Source organism: Papaver somniferum, unplaced genomic scaffold, assembly GCF_003573695.1.
Source record: "Papaver somniferum cultivar HN1 unplaced genomic scaffold, ASM357369v1 unplaced-scaffold_125, whole genome shotgun sequence".
NCBI lineage: Eukaryota > Viridiplantae > Streptophyta > Magnoliopsida > Ranunculales > Papaveraceae > Papaver > Papaver somniferum.
Genome location: NW_020621603.1, coordinates 9174512 through 9193972, shown reverse-complemented (window position 1 = coordinate 9193972; position 19461 = coordinate 9174512). Strand labels below are relative to the sequence as shown.

At 35.5% G+C, this 19461-nt stretch overlaps 2 protein-coding genes across 2 annotated transcripts; one reads left to right on the top strand and one right to left on the bottom strand.

Moving 5' to 3' along the window:
* The first annotated feature begins 7198 nt into the window (after positions 1 to 7198).
* LOC113331411 (AMP deaminase-like) lies at positions 7199 to 15544 on the top strand. The gene is made up of 19 exons (XM_026578117.1): positions 7199 to 7823; positions 8450 to 8643; positions 9165 to 9354; positions 9937 to 10103; positions 10205 to 10256; positions 10364 to 10491; positions 10575 to 10754; positions 10914 to 10981; positions 11063 to 11205; positions 11621 to 11682; positions 12254 to 12367; positions 12751 to 12891; positions 13409 to 13561; positions 13685 to 13738; positions 13824 to 13934; positions 14054 to 14227; positions 14334 to 14414; positions 14502 to 14600; positions 14885 to 15544. The coding sequence occupies exons 1-19, from the start codon at positions 7337 to 7339 to the stop codon at positions 14951 to 14953; spliced, it is 2667 nt and encodes an 888-aa protein (XP_026433902.1). The 5' UTR covers positions 7199 to 7336; the 3' UTR covers positions 14954 to 15544.
* Positions 15545 to 17575: 2031 nt separating this feature from the next.
* Positions 17576 to 18997, bottom strand: LOC113331291 (F-box protein At3g17710-like). The gene is made up of 2 exons (XM_026578016.1): positions 18316 to 18997; positions 17576 to 17952 (listed from the first exon to the last, which is right to left on the bottom strand). The coding sequence occupies exons 1-2, from the start codon at positions 18995 to 18997 to the stop codon at positions 17576 to 17578; spliced, it is 1059 nt and encodes a 352-aa protein (XP_026433801.1).
* Between the last annotated feature and the right edge of the window lie 464 nt (positions 18998 to 19461).

The window sequence follows — 19461 nt, the reverse complement described above, 5'->3', positions numbered from 1 at the left end:
ATTGATATTTCCGGTCTTTACTCTATAATTCTTTTGTCATGTACTCATATATGGTTCTTTTATAGTGTGCTTGACACTTTGATATCTTCTTAAATCTGTTCGAGTTGTATCCTCAAGTCAGGAATTATATTACAATTAATTTTCACATACTTTTGCCAAGAAAAAACAACGGTATATGTTTTTCGATTTACAAAGGTATATTTTCTTTTCATGATGATCTTTGTTTCTCATTTATATAATCTTCTACATAAGTTGGGAACACCCGCTCCTAAAAGTTACCACTTCAAGATCTTATGATTGCTAAATCTTTATTTGCACCATACAAAACCATACTAGTAAAGAGATTCCATGAATCAAAAGAGAATAAGAGATAAAATAAATTTTTAGAGGAGATGGAGAGGAAAATCAATGATTTCAATGTGTTGTTTGGAGGAGAAGAACTTAATGTATAGGAAATATTAAGAATTATCCGGTAAAAATGCCAAGAAAAATCATGGTAGGAGATCAACCGTTGATCTAAAACAATCGTTACAAAGCGTCAAGAAAAATCTTCATTGTCATCTTTGATTAAACTTGACAAAACAAGACAAATATTTTTATTTTAAAAGTTATATTGAATTTAATTTGATAATATTAGAGAATGTTCCCTGTAAAAATAAGATATGACCATATGCGTCGACGGTGAAACGCACATGCAAATTTACAACTTAATTAATTTGTTATCTTTATTTGACATGACCATATAACATAAAGATAATTATGTTTGCTTTATTTTGGAATGACAATACAATATCTCAGAACAAGCAGTTTATAAATTATGCATGGAAAATGGCCTAATCTTAGTTATCTTCTTGTCTTCAGAAACAAGTGTTACATCCCCAAGGATAGATACCATAAAGAAAGTTTGATTCCAAAAAGAATGAAGGAATTTTCTTAGGTTATAATACAGATAATCGAGGTTTTAGAGTTTATCATCTCCGAACCAAAATCATGATGGAATCAACTAATGTTATTATTGATGATCACTTGAATGATTTCCGTAAAAATAATATAAATCCTGTTAAGTTGTCTCCTATCAAATAAGTAAAAAACTCAAAAATACGTCATCATTAGTAGAAGTTGTTCCAACTAAAACTAATTGTGATGTAAAAAATGATGAGGAGAAAACCCCTGATGAGGGTGTGGTCATGTCGAATAAACTCCTTCTAAGCCTCCAAAATGAGACTATTCTTGTTACATGTCGAATACTTAACCAAAAAATATTGATGAAGCTCTAAGCGATTGATCCAGGGTCGATGCTATGCATGATTAGTTAAATTGATTCAAGAGATATAAGACGTTTGGGAACTTGTCCCTTTTCATACCAACGTCAACATTGTAGGAACAAAATGGATATTTAAGAATAAGTCAGATGATTTGGCAATGTTGTCAGAAACAAAGATAGACTTGTCGCTCCAGGGTGCTCTCAAATCGAAAGAACCGTCTTTGATAAGACATTTTCTCATATAGACCACCTTGAATCCATTAGATTGCTTATAGATCATGCTTGTTTTCTAAAGATTAAGCTATTTCAGATGGATATCAAATCCACATTCTTGTACGAAATTCAAAGGGAAGAAGTATATGTTGCTTAACCTAAGGGATTTGAAAGTCTCTGGATTATGTTTTTCAACTCAACAAAGCATTAGATGGATTGAAGCAAGCACCAAGATCTTGTTGTGAAAAGCTAAAAACTTCTCTTCTTATGAAGGAATTGTCAAGAGGTGGAGCGGAAAAACTCTGTTCGCTAGCTACTTTCAAGAAATTTGCTGAAAAATTCCAACCTCTTTGAGTAAAGGTTTGAGATGAGTAATGTTGGTGAACTAAATTCTTATTCAGACTACATATTCATCAATATAAAGACGAAATTAACATCTCTGAAGAAAGATATATCAGAATAAATTGCAACAGGTTCATTCTGTACTCAACTTCTTTGGATGAAACAAATATTAATTGATTATGGAATTAATGTGGGAACCATGAAATTCTTTTGTGAAATTCGAGAGGGATTAAACAATTCAAGTGCCATTCGAATAACTAAAAACCTAGTTGAGCACTCGGAATGAAGCACATTGACATTAGATACCACTTCATCAGAAATTTAATTGAAAATGATATCGTCAAACTTGAGCATTTTTCTTCGGAACAATTGTATGCTGATATTCTCTCAAAACCATTAGCTACCCTAACTTTCAACATCTTCAGAATTCTATTGGTGTTGTTCATGTCCATTAGTGCAAGCATATATTATGTTCATTAGTGCAAGCATATTGAGAATTCTAGATGTTGGAACCATCTCGAGAGATTAAACAATTCGAGTGTCGTTCGAATAACTGAAAACTCAGTTGAGCACTCAACAACAAATCACATTAACATTAGACACCTCTTCATCGGAGATTTGTTGAAAATTCTATTATCAAACTTGATCATTTGTCTTCGGAAGAACTATTTGTTGATATTCTCGCAAAACCATTAGATACCTGACCTTTCAATATCTTTGGAATTTTAATGGTGTTGTTCATGTCAATTAATGCAAGTATATACCATTTTCCCTGTGCTCATTCAAATATTTATGGGGCAATATGACTTGGTTCCAATCAGGAAATGTTTGTTCTGGGTTGGTATATTATTTCTTTACAATTGCTTTGCATAATATTTCCTAAGGATATTGCACATTTGCGATGATGTGTTTATTCATATCTATGTTAAGGGAGGCAATAATTGTCATCTCAATTTTTGTTGGCAAACCGTTTAGAGATGGTGTAAAATTATTTTTTCATTATTTTAGAATTGGAAAATTTACCTCTATTTTTTTTCTAATATAAAATTTCAAGAATTTGTTTTTTTGAGAGAAAAAGGCAATAATAAATTAAAAGCTAACATACATCAAAATGATGAATGTCAACCCAGTTATAAGAATTTGAAATTAGCCGCTACCCGTTACAACTTCCCAATTACATACTAAGATACTCAAAAAATAACTTTCAAAAATCTTAGTATTTATCGACCAATTGAATAAATTGTATTTAACAGAAATTATGAGCTGCTCAAGAGTTCTTCTCTTCTTACTAAAAACCCTGCAGTTGCGTTCTCCACCATATTGCGAACGGAAGTATACCCCAAATCTTCTTGATCACATTGTTATTCTTCTTAACCGACCATTCCATGCTTTCAGAAAAAACCCACTCCCAAAACTATCCAAATGCCACAACTCTCTAGTTACCGGACAGTGAAGAAATAAGTGATTATGAGTTTTTGCTCTGAGTTACACGATGTGTAGACACTAAAAGTAACCTTTCCATCTCTCAACAATTAATCTAGTGTTGGAGCTCCATTATGACAAAGTGACCAAGATAAAAAAATACACCTTTAATAGTACTTTAAGGTTTTATATCTATTTACAGGGGAAAGCAATGAAACCATCAATCTCCATTGAAGAATAGCAGTTGGCAACTGAAAAATCTTGCGCAAAATTCCATTTTCTCGCATCCTCCACCGTACTATTATGGATTGTAGTATTAAAACCTCCCAGCAACTGTAACAAGATGGCAACTTCACCTACTTTTTTCTCATTCAAGTTTCTTTTAAATATGAAATTCCAAGAACCTTGATCCGACAACATTTCCTTTACAGTAGCCTTTTGAAAATGTGAGAGTTTGAAAAGAAAATGGAATTTGTCCTTTAGAAAGGTGTCATTAATCTATTTGTCAGTCCAAAAATTGATGTAAGAACCATTATGCAAAATGAGTATGTGTTCTCCTTTACATATTGTCTAGCTTTTAAAATTTCTGCCCATAAACTATGACCAACCGACTTAGAATAAAGATTCAAGATTTTTTTTTTTAAATTACCTCCAAACTTTTCATGAATAATTTTTCTCCACAAGGCGTCTTTCTCTCCTCCATATTTCCAGATCCATTTGCAGTAAAGTGTTTTATTTACCAGTTTCAATTTTTTTTTATCCCCACTCCACCATTAGCCATTGGAATATTTGTGTTAGACCATTTAACCCAACTACTCTTCTTAAATGTTGAAGATGACCCCCACATAAAATTTCTCATTATCTTTTCGATTTCCTTTGCTACTGACATTGGCATTTTGAACAATGAAATATAATAGATTGGGAGGCTATCCATCACAATATTAATCAAAATCAGTCTTTGCCCCTTTGACAGATGTTTTCGCTTTCAAGTACTCAATCTTTGTTGACACTTTTGAATAATCACATATCACACCGCCTTATTCTTTGCCTTATTTCCCAACGAAATTCCAAGATAGTTGATTGGTGGTGAAACTAACTGACAACCGAAAGAAATAACACAATTCAAACCATTATGTTTATTCCCAACACCAGTTATCGCACTTTTTCTGAAATTAACCCCCAAACCAGAAATCAATTGAAAAGCAAAAAGGAAATTCAATTCAAATTTGTTATTTTCTCCTCCGTGTCGTCTAAGAATATTATCAAATCATCCACAAATTGAAGGTGATTGACTACAGTTCTGTTAGAGTTTACTTTAAATCCAGAAACAAGACCATTCGACACTGCTTTTTGGATCATTTTAGAAAGTAATTCCGCAACCATAATGAAGAGGAAAGGAGATATTGGGTCCCCCTGCCTTATTCCTTTTTGGCTTCTGAATATTTGAGAAGCTTATCCATTTATAAGAACTGCAAACCTTGCCCGCGAGATACACCATTTGATCCATTCTCTCCAAACATTTTCAAACCCAAAACTTTCCAGTACCAAATCTGCACAATTCTAATTAATGTTGTTGAAGGCCTTCTCGAAATCCACCATGCAAATGATACCCGCTTTGTTTTCTTTAATTCTAGAGTCTATTAATTCTGCTGCAATGAGAATTCCGTCATGAATTTGCTTTTCATGGACGAAAGAACCTTGAAAATTTGGTATAACAGAGGGCATCACCCTCTTCATCCTCTCTGCAAGCATCTTGGAGACAATTTTATACACACCACCTATCAAACTAATCGGTCTGAAATTGTGTAATGAAACCACTCCATTGCATTTTGGTAAAAGCTTTAAATTTGCACAATTTAGTCTCCAATTCAATGTGCCTCTAGACTCAAATTTTTTAATCACCAGTATCAAGTCATACTTAATCACCTCCCATGAAATTTTGAAAAACTCCATCGTATAGCCATCCGGTCCAGGTGCTTTGTTAGAACCAAAATGCATTATTACTTGCTTTACTTCATCCTCCAAAAAAGGCAACTCTTAAGCAATTTTCTCTTATATGGAGATGGTTGATGATTCAAGACCATCAAATCTAGGCCTTATCACATGATCCTCCATAAACAAATTTAAGTAAAACTCCTTTGCTTCATTTGTGATCAACTCTTTGTCGTAAGACATTTCCTCATCAATCAAGAGACAACTAATAGTGCTACAATTGTATTTGAAAGAAGCAATTTGACAACATAGACTTTCAAACAACAATCTACATCGACTCCGATTTTTTCTGAATGCAGTCGAGAAGTTTTTCTATCATTGAAATAAGTTTGTGCAAAATGAGTCTCACCTCTTCTCTCATTTGAGATTTTTTTCAAAAGAAATTAGGATATCACATTTTTTAGCATAGAAAATATAAATTTTTGTGTTCATATGAAAATTGGACCTTGTTAGTGATATCATATGAGACTGATTTTCAGTATGCTGTTCTGCCTTTCATATGAAAATTCCGTGTGAATTTCAGATGCCCCCGTTGGCAATCCCGGGTATAATCTGTTGTTGTTCACTAGAGATTTATCAGCATAATGGTCATTAGTTAATTAGGTCTGTGATAGCTATTTGGAGCCTCTTTTTTTTTTGGTAATCAATTTTCATTAATGGAAAACAAGATTACATAGTTTTCAAGTACATCAAATTCAAAAAGTAAAAAGAAACAACAAGCTTGTAACGGTACATGATTGAAAATTCCGACAAGGAAAAGAGAAGGAATTCCAAATACTGACATAATACAAGAATGCAAGAACCGATTGAATCGGAGAGAAGATGGTCTTCATAATGTTCATGGACCATTTGATAAATCGTCTTCCTGATGAAGTGATGCTCCAACGGTATAGGAGTAATCTGCAAATTTGTTGACCGGAGAATAAAGAGTAATCTGAATCCGGCGATGTACTTGAACAAACATATGATCAAGATCAAGTAACCATTAAAATAAAAGAGAATCACCATTAAGGTGAAGAAAATAAGCCTAATAGGAAAAAATCCTTTTATTCTAAAATTAAAACACAAGAAAACTAAGATCTTTGCTCAGATCTAGCCCAAAATGGACTAGATCTGAGCAAGAAGATGAAGTTGTTTTTTTTTCTCTTGGAGAAGAGGAGAGAGAGATGGGAGATGAAAAGAAAGAGTAGTGGGGCTATTTGGAGTCTAGTTAGCAATTCGGGATACATGTAGTAGTTCGGGACGACATACATACGGGAATTATACGGATTCAGATAGGTCAGATTCGGTCAAAAATCCGGTCAACGGTTCGTTGTTCGGACAGTAATTCGGAACGGACTATGTACGTGCCTATTCGTTTTATAAATGTGAGTTCGACACTTAAAATTCGGCTTACATATATGATGAATTGATAAGTATTATGACCTTATTACGAGACTAATTTTATTCGTATATGATTTATAAGATGAAAAAAAACAGTTTATTGTGATTATTTAACAAGTAGTAAACAATTTAATCGCATAAATGAATTATAAACGAGTTTATAGATTTTTAAACAAAAATCAACACATAAAACACTGGTTAAACAACTACCAATAGAAAATTTTAACTGAATAATTGTATTTAAATATAAAGTATAAACGAAATCAAACAAAAACCAATCAACATAACTCTGGTCCAAGAGTTGTCTATGGGAGTTCTAGTTCATAAATATCATTCGAATTCGGGCAGTTCGGATACATTCGCGAATCATTCGGGAATGATTCGGAGAACTAACTAGGATTTGGAGCCTGGAATCAATGAATATCCCCTTTGCTAAAAAAAAACATAAAAAAAAAAAAAATCGAGAAAGTCAACAAACGCCCGAGTGACCACTGACTCAGTCTGAATTGACCTCTTAATTCAGCCTCGGAGCCCAAATTTCATAGCCCGTTACAAAATGAAGCTTCAGTAGTTGAAACGTGTAAAGTTCCACTACTTTCTGTCTTCCCTGGAATCTTCTCTCGAATCAAGATCGAGAGAAACAAAAACAAAACGAGAGAAATCTCCAGAAAATAAAATAAAATATAAGTTAGGTGAATTAGGTTTTTTTTTCAGGTAAAAATGGTGGAATCAACTCCACCATCACTGCAACTAGCCATGGCTGCTTTCGTAGGAGCTTCATTAATGGCTGTATCTGCTTTTTACATTCACAAACGAAGCGTTGATCAGATTCTTCAACGTCTCATTGAAATCAGAAAGTTACCACCACCATCATCTAAACCTAAAAAACGACCAGTTTCAGTGTACAGAGAGGAAGAAGAAGAAGAGGACGAAGTGGAAGAAGAGTATGAAGAAGAAGATGAAGAAATTGAAGTAGACATTGGTTCAGATTCAGAAATAAATCAAAGATTAAGGAATCAGAGATATTCTAGGGCAGGTGGTGGGGGTTGTTGTTCGTCATCTTTACCTAATGTAGCGATGACTAATCATTGGATGAATGATCAAAATGATAACAATCCGATACGCTTTTCAAAATCATCTTCTTCTTTTAGTCATATGAATTCGATTCCTCTTGGATTGCCGCCACTGCAAACTGTCCAGAGAGTTGGTATGGATTCTCAATTTGTTTTCACTATTTTGTTTTATGTTAATGGAATGAAATATAATCACTAGGATTTAGTTTTATGTTTGATTTTATCTGTGGAAATCGGCATAGACTTTGTTTAGCTAGTTGAGGAAGTACACACCGGAAAGCAAAATAATCTAAAAAATGCTCAGTGGTATAGTAAATAGCTAAAATGGAGTTTGTTAAGTTAAACTGTTGTGAACCGAGTTAGATGTAAAGTGTAGCTTGATTAGAAAATGTACTAGTTCTGGGAAATTTGTGAAGTTGATTTAATGACGAGAACTGGATGAAATCCATTAGTTCGAAATAATCAGGGTCAGTGATTAACTATATTCAATCGCTTGGTTATTGGCTGTTGTTTAGGTGAAGTAGTACAACAAATACATTTGGCTGCTAGGAAAAAGTTCATCTTCTATCTGTCATATTTCTTATCTTGAGACTTACAAATTCATTTGCACGCATTTGATCTCGATTTAACTAATTTATGCTATCTACTTGTGCTGTTAGAAAGAGAGAGGTTGTTGCATATCACTTACTTATGTGGGTTCTACATTAGCATTTTTCCTTGTGCTTGAACCGAATGTTTGATTGTGGTTTTACTTTTGCAGGAAGCCATCAGTCTCTTAAGCATTCTGGATCTAGATCGAGATTGGCATCTGTCGGAATACCATCAACCCCAAAATCAGCAGGTGGTGCTGCATTTGAAAGTCTAGAGGAGTCTGACGATGAGGACACTTTACTTTCGAATGAAGAGGATCAGGATCTTAGTTATGATAATGCGGATTCTGCTCCAGTTGACTATGTAAGTGCACTTGACATATTACTTCCACCCAATGATATATCTATGTTTAGAGCTAGTTACTTGGACCAGAATCATGCTTCCATTATAGACTGCAATATGCCAATATGGGGTTTTCGACATGACAATCTCAGGAATGCACATTTTCAGCCGCATTAAAATTTGTTGAGCTATATTTTGTGTTTCACAATCCTTAACAGGAATCGTATAAATTCTGTGGATATAAATTGCTCAAAACTAAAGATAATCCATGTATGATCTCCTTAAAGAGAAGCATCCAGCTTTCATGACCTGAAACAAAACTTATGCTCCTCTTGAGCGTAGAAGGTTCTGATATGCTGGTGTTTGGAACAAAAAGCTCTCATTAGAGAAAGAAACCCTGTTTAAGCAAAATGTTTACACTCTTTTTTTCTCTTCTAACTCTTTCTGATTTCTTATTTTTAACCACATGCATATTGGATATTTAAATGACTACATTTTAGAAAGAGTATAGAAATAAGTGTCGTTACTTTTTCTTATAACAGGGAGCAAGTTCGAATGTCCAAGATTCAACTGCTGTTCCATTTGAAGTTGCTACTGCTCAAGATGCCAAATATAGAGCAACTGTAAGCAGATCACTTGGTAACACAAATCTTAATGATAACCAAAACCTACTTATAGCTCCAATGCAAGTTGGGAAGGCCGATAGTATTGGCGTTGTTATTCCTCTGAAAGGTACAGCAATCTTTTCTAGTCTTCTAGACACCTTAAACCAAATTTTATTGATGCATATCACCTTAAGCTTTCATATTCTAGTTATCTTTGTGTGAGGTTGTTATTACTGCTGCCATATCCATATATTGAAGTCAGTCTAAGTGAGGTTGTCTTATTGAAGGGAATCGATGGAATACTCTTACGTTCTCATCCAAGATATAGCAGTATCTAAGAACCCATGTAAAGTTGATGATTGATATTGTTTGGCATTCTTGTATAGTATTTTTGACGCCATACAAAACGTAGAAGTAGAAAAATAACATGACTTGTATCATCCATCTTGTTTGAAACTTTTTGGTTATATGTCTAAGTTGGATCTTCCATCTCTAAAACATCTAAAATCTTTACCTGAATTTAAGTCATCAGTTTCTGATTCTAAGAGGAGTTTTAGCTTTGAATAGCTATTGTCTATCAAATAAAAGATTGTTGAGCTTTGTGTATAATAGTAGTAACAACAGTATTATTTTTGTATGGATATGTTCTCTCGCTCTAAGTTGTATTTTTCCTGAAGCAATCTTAGTTGCATGTTAATTCAAAATTTAGAGGCATCAAGAGGAGAGGAGGAAGAAGTTTGTAAAATGATTCATGAATGTCTAGAATTACGGGAGAAGTATGTTTATAGAGAAAATATTGTTCCATGGAAGAGAGAAACAACTGCAGAATTGCCAAACAAAGATCCATTTCACTTTGAGCCTGTTAAACCATCCGAGGTGAGTTTATTTTACAAAGGGTGTTTTCAGTGTACTAGTCAATAAAATTCATTTCTGGTGTTACAAAAGGAGTATTCTAACTTTTTTAAACTATGGAGCAGCATGATTATAGGATGGAGGATGGTGTTATCCATGTTTATGCAAATAAAGATGGTAAGAGATGCAAATTCTTTTGTCTTATTCTTTATTTCTCAAGTATTTGACTGCTATGAAACGGGTCACTCCACAGATTGTTTCATTATGTGTCAATGTTTGTTCAGCAACGGAAGAGCTGTATCCTGTTGCAACTGCAACAAGATTTTTTACCGATATGCATCATGTTTTAAAAATTATATCCATTGGAAATGTCCGCACTGCATGCCATCACAGATTGAGGCTTCTCGAGGAGGTAAACCTTTTGAACTCTGGATGAATATGTACTTCTATAATCAAAGAATTTGGTTTTAAAGTACTCATTTACATGATCCGCAGAAGTTCCGTCTTCACATGTTGATTAATGCTGATCGGGAATTTTTGGCTCAAAAGAGTGCACCCCATCGTGATTTTTACAATGTTAGAAAGGTTGATACACATATACATCATTCAGCTTGCATGAATCAGAAGCATCTTCTACGCTTCATCAAGTCAAAGCTGAGAAAAGAACCTGATGAGGTACCCCATGTTCTAATTTTGCAAAGATTGTTCGGCCAGTATCTTTAACCCCCCTTTGATCAATGTATTAAAGACTGACACCCTGGTAACTTTTCTGTCTTTGAATAGCTTCTTTGATTTTAAACATTGAATTTACATTTCATTGAATTACCATTGCAGGTTGTCATTTTTCGGGATGGAAAATACCTAACTCTTAGGGAAGTCTTTGAAAGTTTGGATTTGACAGGGTATACTTTGAATCCTTTCGTTTATAATGCTCATTTAATACCAATGTTTCCGCTTTTAATACTCTTTAGTGGCATGTGCAGATATGACCTTAATGTTGATTTATTGGATGTGCATGCCGATAAAAATACGTTCCATCGTTTTGACAAATTCAATCTCAAGTATAATCCTTGTGGACAGAGCAGACTCAGAGAAATCTTCTTAAAACAAGATAATCTTATCCAAGGTTTGGAAGAAACGGATTTTGAATTTTAGTAACAAAATAGGTTTTCAAACTGAAACGGAAAGAAGACAATTAGGCTTTTACACTGATAATTTTGAAGTACTTCATGCCATACCCTTGTAGTATCTTGGCACTAATTGATTTGTTGGATAATATCCGAAAGTTTATTGGTATCTCAGAGTCTTAAAAATTGGTATTTTACTTTGAGACAAAAGGCAAAACAGTGTATATATATATATACACACACACGCACACACACGACCTTTGTTACAAAAGGTGTTGCATTTATTTGATATCCTTGAATTTTCAAGATAGGACATCTCTGTTGGTTTGGGCGTATGGCGAAATCAAGTTTATATTGGATTTTACTTTCCATCTGATCTTAATATATGGTTGTGTTGTGAATCAACGGTTCCAGGGCGTTTCTTGGCGGAAGTGACGAGGGAAGTTTTGAATGATCTCGAAGCAAGCAAATACCAGGTTGGTGCACCAATACATTAGACCTCTTTATACCAATTTATGACTTTTTAGCAGACCTCTTAGACTTCCTTTTGGATAATTATTAGAGTACCAAGATGTCTGGAAGTTAAGGAAATACAATGTCTCCTTTACTGAGTACATAACCTCTTCTATATTTTATTTGTTATCTCCGTTTCTGCTCATGGACTGATAGACATGTATTAGGCTATTTGTGCAACTAACTCTTCACTAAACCTGTTTGAATGAGGTCTTTACTGTGTCTTGTTCGACCCTAAGCAAGCTTGTGGAGGGAAACATTATTCTGCTCGTAAGATCTACTAAATCGATTATTCTTCTGGTTGAGACTGTTGAGTATCCATCAACTACAATATGTCCTATAAATGATTGAAATTGATACACTTGTAACGGGGATAGATTTCAAACTCCTGCGAAGGAACTACCTAAAGATCTTATCATGTTACAAAGTTTTCTTAATCTGATTTCTGTTTATAGCATTAGTTCTGTCATTTTAATTGAAATTGCAATTAAGTTGGAATGTATTATCTAATTCTATCCCCTTCACCATCCTCAGATGGCAGAGTACCGTGTGTCCATCTACGGAAGGAAACAAAGCGAGTGGGACCAGTTGGCCAGTTGGTTCATTAATAATGAGCTTCACAGTGAAAATGCAGTCTGGTTAATTCAGGTTTGTAGTTCATCAGTTTCCTTTTTGCTGGGCGTTTTATTTTAGTTTTTCTTCTGAGACTTGAGTATTTCACAGTAACGGATTGCTGTTCTGTTTTCAAATACTTCAGTGTATGTGCTCGAGCATTGTTTTGAGAAAAACATACTGTTAGAGTCTAAGGTTTAATGTGTTTTCTCTGCTGTGCTGATTGGCATTGTTGTCATGTAGCTGTTGGTGAGTTTATGCAGAGTTCTCACATGCTATCTATAATGTTATGAATTAATACTAAAATGATGGATCACCGTCTTTCTGTTCTTCTCTAGTTAATTACTCATTTCTTTATTATTGCGTAATGGATCATTGTATTAGTGAAGCTTACATTCTTTTGGTGTTTCAAATTTCAGCTGCCGCGATTATACAATATTTACCGGAAAATGGGAACTGCTACATCCTTCCAAAATATTTTAGATAATGTGTTTCTTCCACTTTTTGAAGTCACTGTTGATCCAAATTCTCATCCTCAGCTACATGTATTCCTAAAGCAGGTTGTTTGTCTGCTTAATTCTGGTTTTTTAAACACATTAGAGTTTTCAAGAGCTTTATATCTGTTGGAAAAAATTGGCTTTCCATGTCTTTCTTCATATTTACATGTAGTATAGAACTATCAGTTTTAAGCTAATATGACACAAGCATGAATTGGAGCGGCAGTCAGGTTTGCATATTGTTGACGTGTAAAACGAGAAAGAGACTGTGATATGATGATTATAACATTTTAAAGTCATACATGTAAGAAATTGAATGAGCAAAGATAAAGCAAGATGTTATGATAAAATTGAATAAGAGTATCATTATATGACTTAATATTGTTTATCTATTGGTTTGGTGCATCTTGTGCATACTTTTGTACTTCAAGTTTGTACTTGTGGATATTTCAGAACACCACATTGTGTATTTTATCCAGAAGAAGCACACAATAACTACTATTTACCTGTATGGCTGTACCAACTTGATAGTGCTAGATATAAGATGTGTATTCATTGCAGTCTTAATTTCTCATTGCAGGTAGTAGGCTTTGATCTTGTAGATGATGAAAGTAAACCTGAGAGGCGTCCTACTAAGCACATGCCCACTCCCGCTGAATGGACAAATGAATTTAATCCTGCTTACGCTTATTACACATATTATTGCTATGCGAATTTGTATACCCTCAACAAGGTTTGCATCTCTTTTCGGTTTACTAGTTGACATACAAAATGTAGAGAAATTAAGCAAAATTAAGAAAGAAGAAGTTAGTAGGTAGCTATAACCAGCAAATATGTTGTGCTTTCTGTGTTGCAGCTTCGGGAATCAAAAGGAATGCCGACAATTAAACTCCGGCCTCACTGTGGAGAGGTTTCTCTTCTACTGAGCTTTTTAATTTCCATGTCGCACATACTCCTTATTAATGCTTCAGCTTGTTCTTAATCTCTTTAATTAGGCTGGAGATACTGATCACTTGGCTGCTGCATTCCTTCTATGCCACAATATTGCACACGGGAATAACCTTAGGAAGTCTCCCGTCTTGCAATATTTATATTACCTCGCTCAGGTTTACCGCTTTGCCCTCAATTTGGTTACTCAGATCAAACTTTGACTTGCAGCTTAACTGCTATGTTGTTTTTTCTTCAGTTTTTCGTTATTTAAGTGGTTTTGCTCTCATTATTTCAGATTGGTTTGGCGATGTCACCATTGAGTAACAATTCTTTATTTCTGGATTATCGCAAAAACCCATTCCCGATGTTCTTTCAACGTGGCCTTAATGTTTCACTCTCAAGTGATGATCCTCTTCAAATTCATTTGACTAAAGAAGCACTTGTAGAGGAATATAGTGTTGCAGCTCAAGTATGATAATTGTTGATTATTGACATTTTGTCATTCGACCATGTTCATAATCTACATCAGATTTGTAAATGTTACTTGCTAAAACCCCACTGGTTTCTTTTTTCAGGTTTGGAAGCTCACCGCTTGTGATATATGCGAGATAGCAAGAAACTCAGTCTATCAATCTGGATTTTCCCATTCTGCCAAGGTACCAAACTAGACGAGGATCAAGTGTTTGGCATTTGATTTTTCTGGTATTAATAATATTATTATTTTATTTTTTTCTGATTTGCAGTTACACTGGCTTGGGGACGAATATTTCAAACGAGGCCCAGATGGAAATGATATACACAAAACAAATGTACCGCATATGAGGGTCTCCTTTCGACATGAGGTATAATTTCTATCTCTTGTTACTTCTTCATTATTGTGCAGTAAACAACGTACCACGCATCTGAATGACAAATTGGAATCAATTGTCATGTTCCACTCCGTGAGTTGCAAATGGTGCTAGTTAGTCTTGCGCGTTAAGTCTGCCTGTAAATTACAGAGTGAACACACTTTGTTTGTCATCCAATTTATATCAGAATCAGACAATCCCCCTCATGATAGTGTTGCTGTTCTAGTTCTTTTTCTTTTTTCTTTTTTCCATCTCATAAATGAGTTCAAATTTTGCAGACATGGAAGGAGGAGATGCAGTTTGTGTGCTGCGGAAAAGCCGTCTTTCCTGAAGATGTGGAACCTTAGAACACAAATGAATGGTATAGGAGAAGTTTGTGCAGGAATTCACTGCAGCTTCAGTCTGGAGCATGCAAAGCTACCAGCAGAACTGGACACAACCACCCAAAAACTTGGGCTTTCTGAACTCAGTTTTTGGGGTCCCTTTATTCTATTTTAAAGCGTGAGTGCGTGACCATACAGCGATGATTTGAGAGCTAAATTTGGTGAAGATGGTCCTGGTAGAAAATAAAGATCTCGCGGCCCTTGATCTCCAATTTTAACATTATTTTTCTGATTTTAGTTTATTATGGAGTAGTTGACCTTGATGGTGAAACCATCAATCAAATTTTTAACAATATTACGAGTGGATGAAACATAAATTCGCAAGGATGGAGAATAATTTCCTCTGGAATATGATTATATTATCCTAAGGCAAAGGGTCGAGAAACTCAACGCCACCATCCATTTTAAGACGTGATTTCCATCTCAAAGGTTCACATTTTAATTTTTTAAGGATTTACTAATTCTTGTCTTCTGTTCCATACTTCCATTTATTTATCCAATGATATATAGAACTGGATTTTAGGCCTCAGAGTAAAATCTCTGGAGGGGCAAGTTTGTTTTGCTAATATCAACCAGGTGCTAAGATTCCCATTTTTTTTTAATTTTTTTTTCAATCACAATTGCTTAAATGAGATTTACCAAATTCACTTGTTCCTGCAAAAACACTTTATGAATTGGCCAAAATCTTGTGTGTGGTCCTTAAGAGCAACTGCAGTGGTGCGATCATAACCAAAGACCAAAAAAAACGATCAAATTTAAGTTTAGTCTGTGGTGTTACACTAGGGTGGAAGAGTAAATTTGGTCACTAGGAAGAAATATATACCGGGATCACATTATATGCCCGCCCCATCACCAGGATCACATTATATGCCCGCCCCATCACCAGGATCACATTATATGCACGCCCCATCAGCCATCAGGCGAACTTTATATGTACGCCTAATGAGGATCACGTTATATGCCCGCCCCATCACCAAGATCACATTATATGCACGCCTCATCAACAGGATCACATTATATACCCGCCCGGTGACAAACGAACATTATACGTTCGCTCGACTATATATAGTTTTGGTCTTGGTCCCAGACCAAATATAGTATGGAATTTGGTTTTGGTCCGGCTTTTAGTCTTTACTCCGTCCCGCTGTGTCTCGTCTCTGGACCATAGTTATAGGGTTGATCGTCCACTGTGGACGCTCTAAGGGTCTCCAGTCTTCACTAACTACAGACTTCAGCTAGTAGCTTCCTGTGAAAATCAAATATTGTATAACTAAAGTGATTAGGCTCGTCTGCTCAAAGCCAAGCCAATTAATTAGATTAGTAAATTTGGCAGGATATTGTGGCTTTCCAGATGCGCCAAAGAGAGAAAACTGCAAAACAAATCGGCTCATGAAGGGACATGTTAGTTATGGTAGTAGGCATGTTTGAGTCTAGAGCAAACCAAATTCTTTTCATGACCTGACACAATGAATGAACAGGTGGTTCAAAGTTCCAGGAGCAGCCTTAGGGAGAGGACATATATCATTAGTGTTGGGGACATGTCTAGCAAGACTACTTTTAACAGGACGACATTCAATGACACATTTCTATAAGAAATGAAGGATTTTAAGAGGAAGTTCTGTTTTCCACAGTAGATTCTAGTACAGCAGATACTTCTGACGAGAAAATAAACTGCGTGTTTTTCTTGTGGTCCTTCTGTTCCCTTGGAGCTGGTGATGCATGAAGAGCACTTGCTGGGTTATGAAGTTAACTGACCTCGCAATCCGTGTTTTTCATTGCCACTCCCCACTTCCCAGCAACGATTCTTTCTGACAGTTTCAAGTCCCTAACACATTCCTCTATATACCCAGGAACCCTGACTAGAGTTAGTACAAATCAATGGAGAGGATTACTATTAGGAAATATTTGTACTTTAAAATCCTAGATAGCCATAAGGTGTCAAGCTTTGCCAGAAGGGCTTCGTTCATAATTTTAGTTTTCTTTATATTCAGGCTGATTGATAGCATTCCAGCTTCTTAGATTAAGACCTCTACCATTCTGACATTTAGAACTTCATCTGTGTAGTGCCAAGCATATCAGTAAGTTTCTTAGGCATAGGAAACGCCAGGGGCGGAACTACCCTTGGACTAGGGCTTGCTCAAGCCAGCCCCAAGATTGCAAAATGACATTTTTTTCATAGCCCTTTTTGAGTTGGGCCATTATATGTTTGTAAATTTTACCCTTAAGCCAGTCCAAGAAAAGAGTCAAGTCCTCCCCATAATCAAAGTCTAGTTCCGCCACTGGGAAACGCAAGTTGTGTACATGAGCTCCAAACTAACCAAGCCGCAGTGCAACGACAAGGGAACAGTAGCTACAAGTAATAAGTAAAGAATCGACATTTGATATTACACAAACCGAAATCACACAACTTATAATCAATAGGAACAAACTGTTGAAAATAAAAAGAAAAGATACTGAAAAAAAAAAACATACTATGCTGATGGAGCTATCAGATTTCATAAAGAAAAACTAGGTGATTAATATAAATAGATGCGAGTTTTGAGTTCGATGATGTGACAAACTTTTATCTTCTACTTCTGGGGACTCTTATTCCTTGCGTACCATCTGAAGTGAACCAAAAGATGTTTCTGAATCTGAGTCCGTCTCCCATTCATCATCTGATTCATCTGGATCTGAACCTGAGACCGTCTCCCATTCATCATCTGATTCATTTGGATCTGAATCTGAGTCTTCTTGATCACTTCCGAGATAAATACCCGAGTGAAGTGAAACTAAACTCTCAAATGTGTCTTCTTGCTCATTTCCGACATAATTACCCGAGCAAAGTGAAACTAAACTCTCAAGATAAGTCTCTGTGTAGCACGATGATTCACGACGAGCAAAACAAGGTGCTCTTGAACATTCTGGCCATTTAATCTTATGGAATCTAGCTGTTTCATGTTTTGGATCGTAAAAAACTAAACCTGCAGAGAAGTCACTTAACCGAATCTCTAATAAGAATTCCCCATTCCTTAACGGTTGTATGTGCCTTAAGTGCAGAAAGGATGGAACAATATTAATTATTTTCGGTGTATTATCCACTTATAGTTGCTGGGAAATGGTGTAGAGTTTGGTTCAAGAGTCACCAACTCCATACTCACTCATCACTCATACCTCAAAACCAACACTAGAATTACAATGCATGCATAATGACCCTTCCAATGTATCAATACGGTTATGTTCAAACTCTTCAAAAGATATTAAGTACGGTATTTCACTGAAAATTTCTTCTGACATGTTAAAAGAAATCAAAACATATGAGAACTTACTGTTTGATTTTGATTTACCTGGATAGGGGTTGGCTAACCAGTGCAAAGCTCCATTCACGAAAACGCCCGCTGAGCTATCTGTGATTTTGTAAGGCGTGTCTTCTATCTTTCTCCATGAATCAGAACCTAGTATATAAACATCCACTTGGGAAGCCATAGTATCATCAGTGTTAGAAGGAACCGCAAGTCTAACCACCTTGTAATCATCAATCTTGCTATCGTATCCAAAACCACACCTGTTAGCGAAACTCAAACCACTGGTTCTATTACATCCAGTTGGTGTGGTTGCCATTGATAATATTATGAATTCTCTGGTAGCTGGATTCCATAATCCAGTCGCCCAACCATCACGACTACCATCACTCATATCCACAAAAAGCAAACCATTGCATGAACAATGTATTCGAATGAGTCGAAGGGGTCGAATGGGTTTGAATCTGCCAGGGACATAATGGAATCTCCCATATGGGACATCAAACTTTTGAATCCTGACAACTCCACTGGATACCAACAAGGACTGATCTATAGCGCAGACCTCTCCTGCGTTACTCGTATAAAGTGTTTGATATTCGTTCTTTTCAATAGAGTGCTCTGGGTGTCTCTTAATGAAATCACTATCGTTCTTGAGATCATACCACGATTTTTTCACAACCCTGAATCTAAAGAGTGGTTTTACTGGCAGACGGGTCAAGATCTCCATAGTAATAATCTCTTCTGGAAGATACATCATGAAACTTCGATTGATTGATTGTCCGCTGATTTTTTTTTTAGGTGAAAAAACTTTTTCTTGTAGAACAGAGGTGGGGTTGTTGGGGAAATGTTTTAGATTTCGGCCAGGTTTCATAAATATTCCGGGCAACAGTTTTGAAAATGCCATCGCACTATCACACGTAACGTACGGTTATTTAGGAAGTACGTGTGGTAAATTTGCGTGCTGGAATGCACAGTACTGGGTAGTGGGTACTATGACTTTTACGCACCCCACCAGCTCTTGAACGGTTGAACCTACTTTTTAACTTTTTTAAGTTTTGCAAGCAGAGTAAAAATGAAAAAGATAGTTAAGTTGGATAATTCTTGAAATGAAAAATAGTTAAATTATCAAAGATAAATAAATTTAGACCTATAAAAAAGGAATTAGGGGCGACACTAAAAGACAAAAAAGGT

What these genes read in the sequence shown, in the direction of transcription:
- LOC113331411 (XM_026578117.1), top strand. Translation starts at nt 7,337, where the DNA reads ATGGTGGAATCAACTCCACCATCACTGCAACTAGCCATGGCTGCTTTC. An exon ending in ATTCTGCTCCAGTTGACTAT is followed by an intron (nt 8,644 to 9,164) that starts GTAAGTGCACTT and finishes TTCTTATAACAG; the next exon opens with GGAGCAAGTTCGAATGTCCA. An exon ending in GGGTCTCCTTTCGACATGAG is followed by an intron (nt 14,601 to 14,884) that starts GTATAATTTCTA and finishes CAAATTTTGCAG; the next exon opens with ACATGGAAGGAGGAGATGCA.
- LOC113331291 (XM_026578016.1), bottom strand. Translation starts at nt 18,997, where the DNA reads ATGGAGATCTTGACCCGTCTGCCAGTAAAACCACTCTTTAGATTCAGG. An exon ending in GTTAGCCAACCCCTATCCAG is followed by an intron (nt 17,953 to 18,315) that starts GTAAATCAAAAT and finishes ACTTCTCTGCAG; the next exon opens with GTTTAGTTTTTTACGATCCA.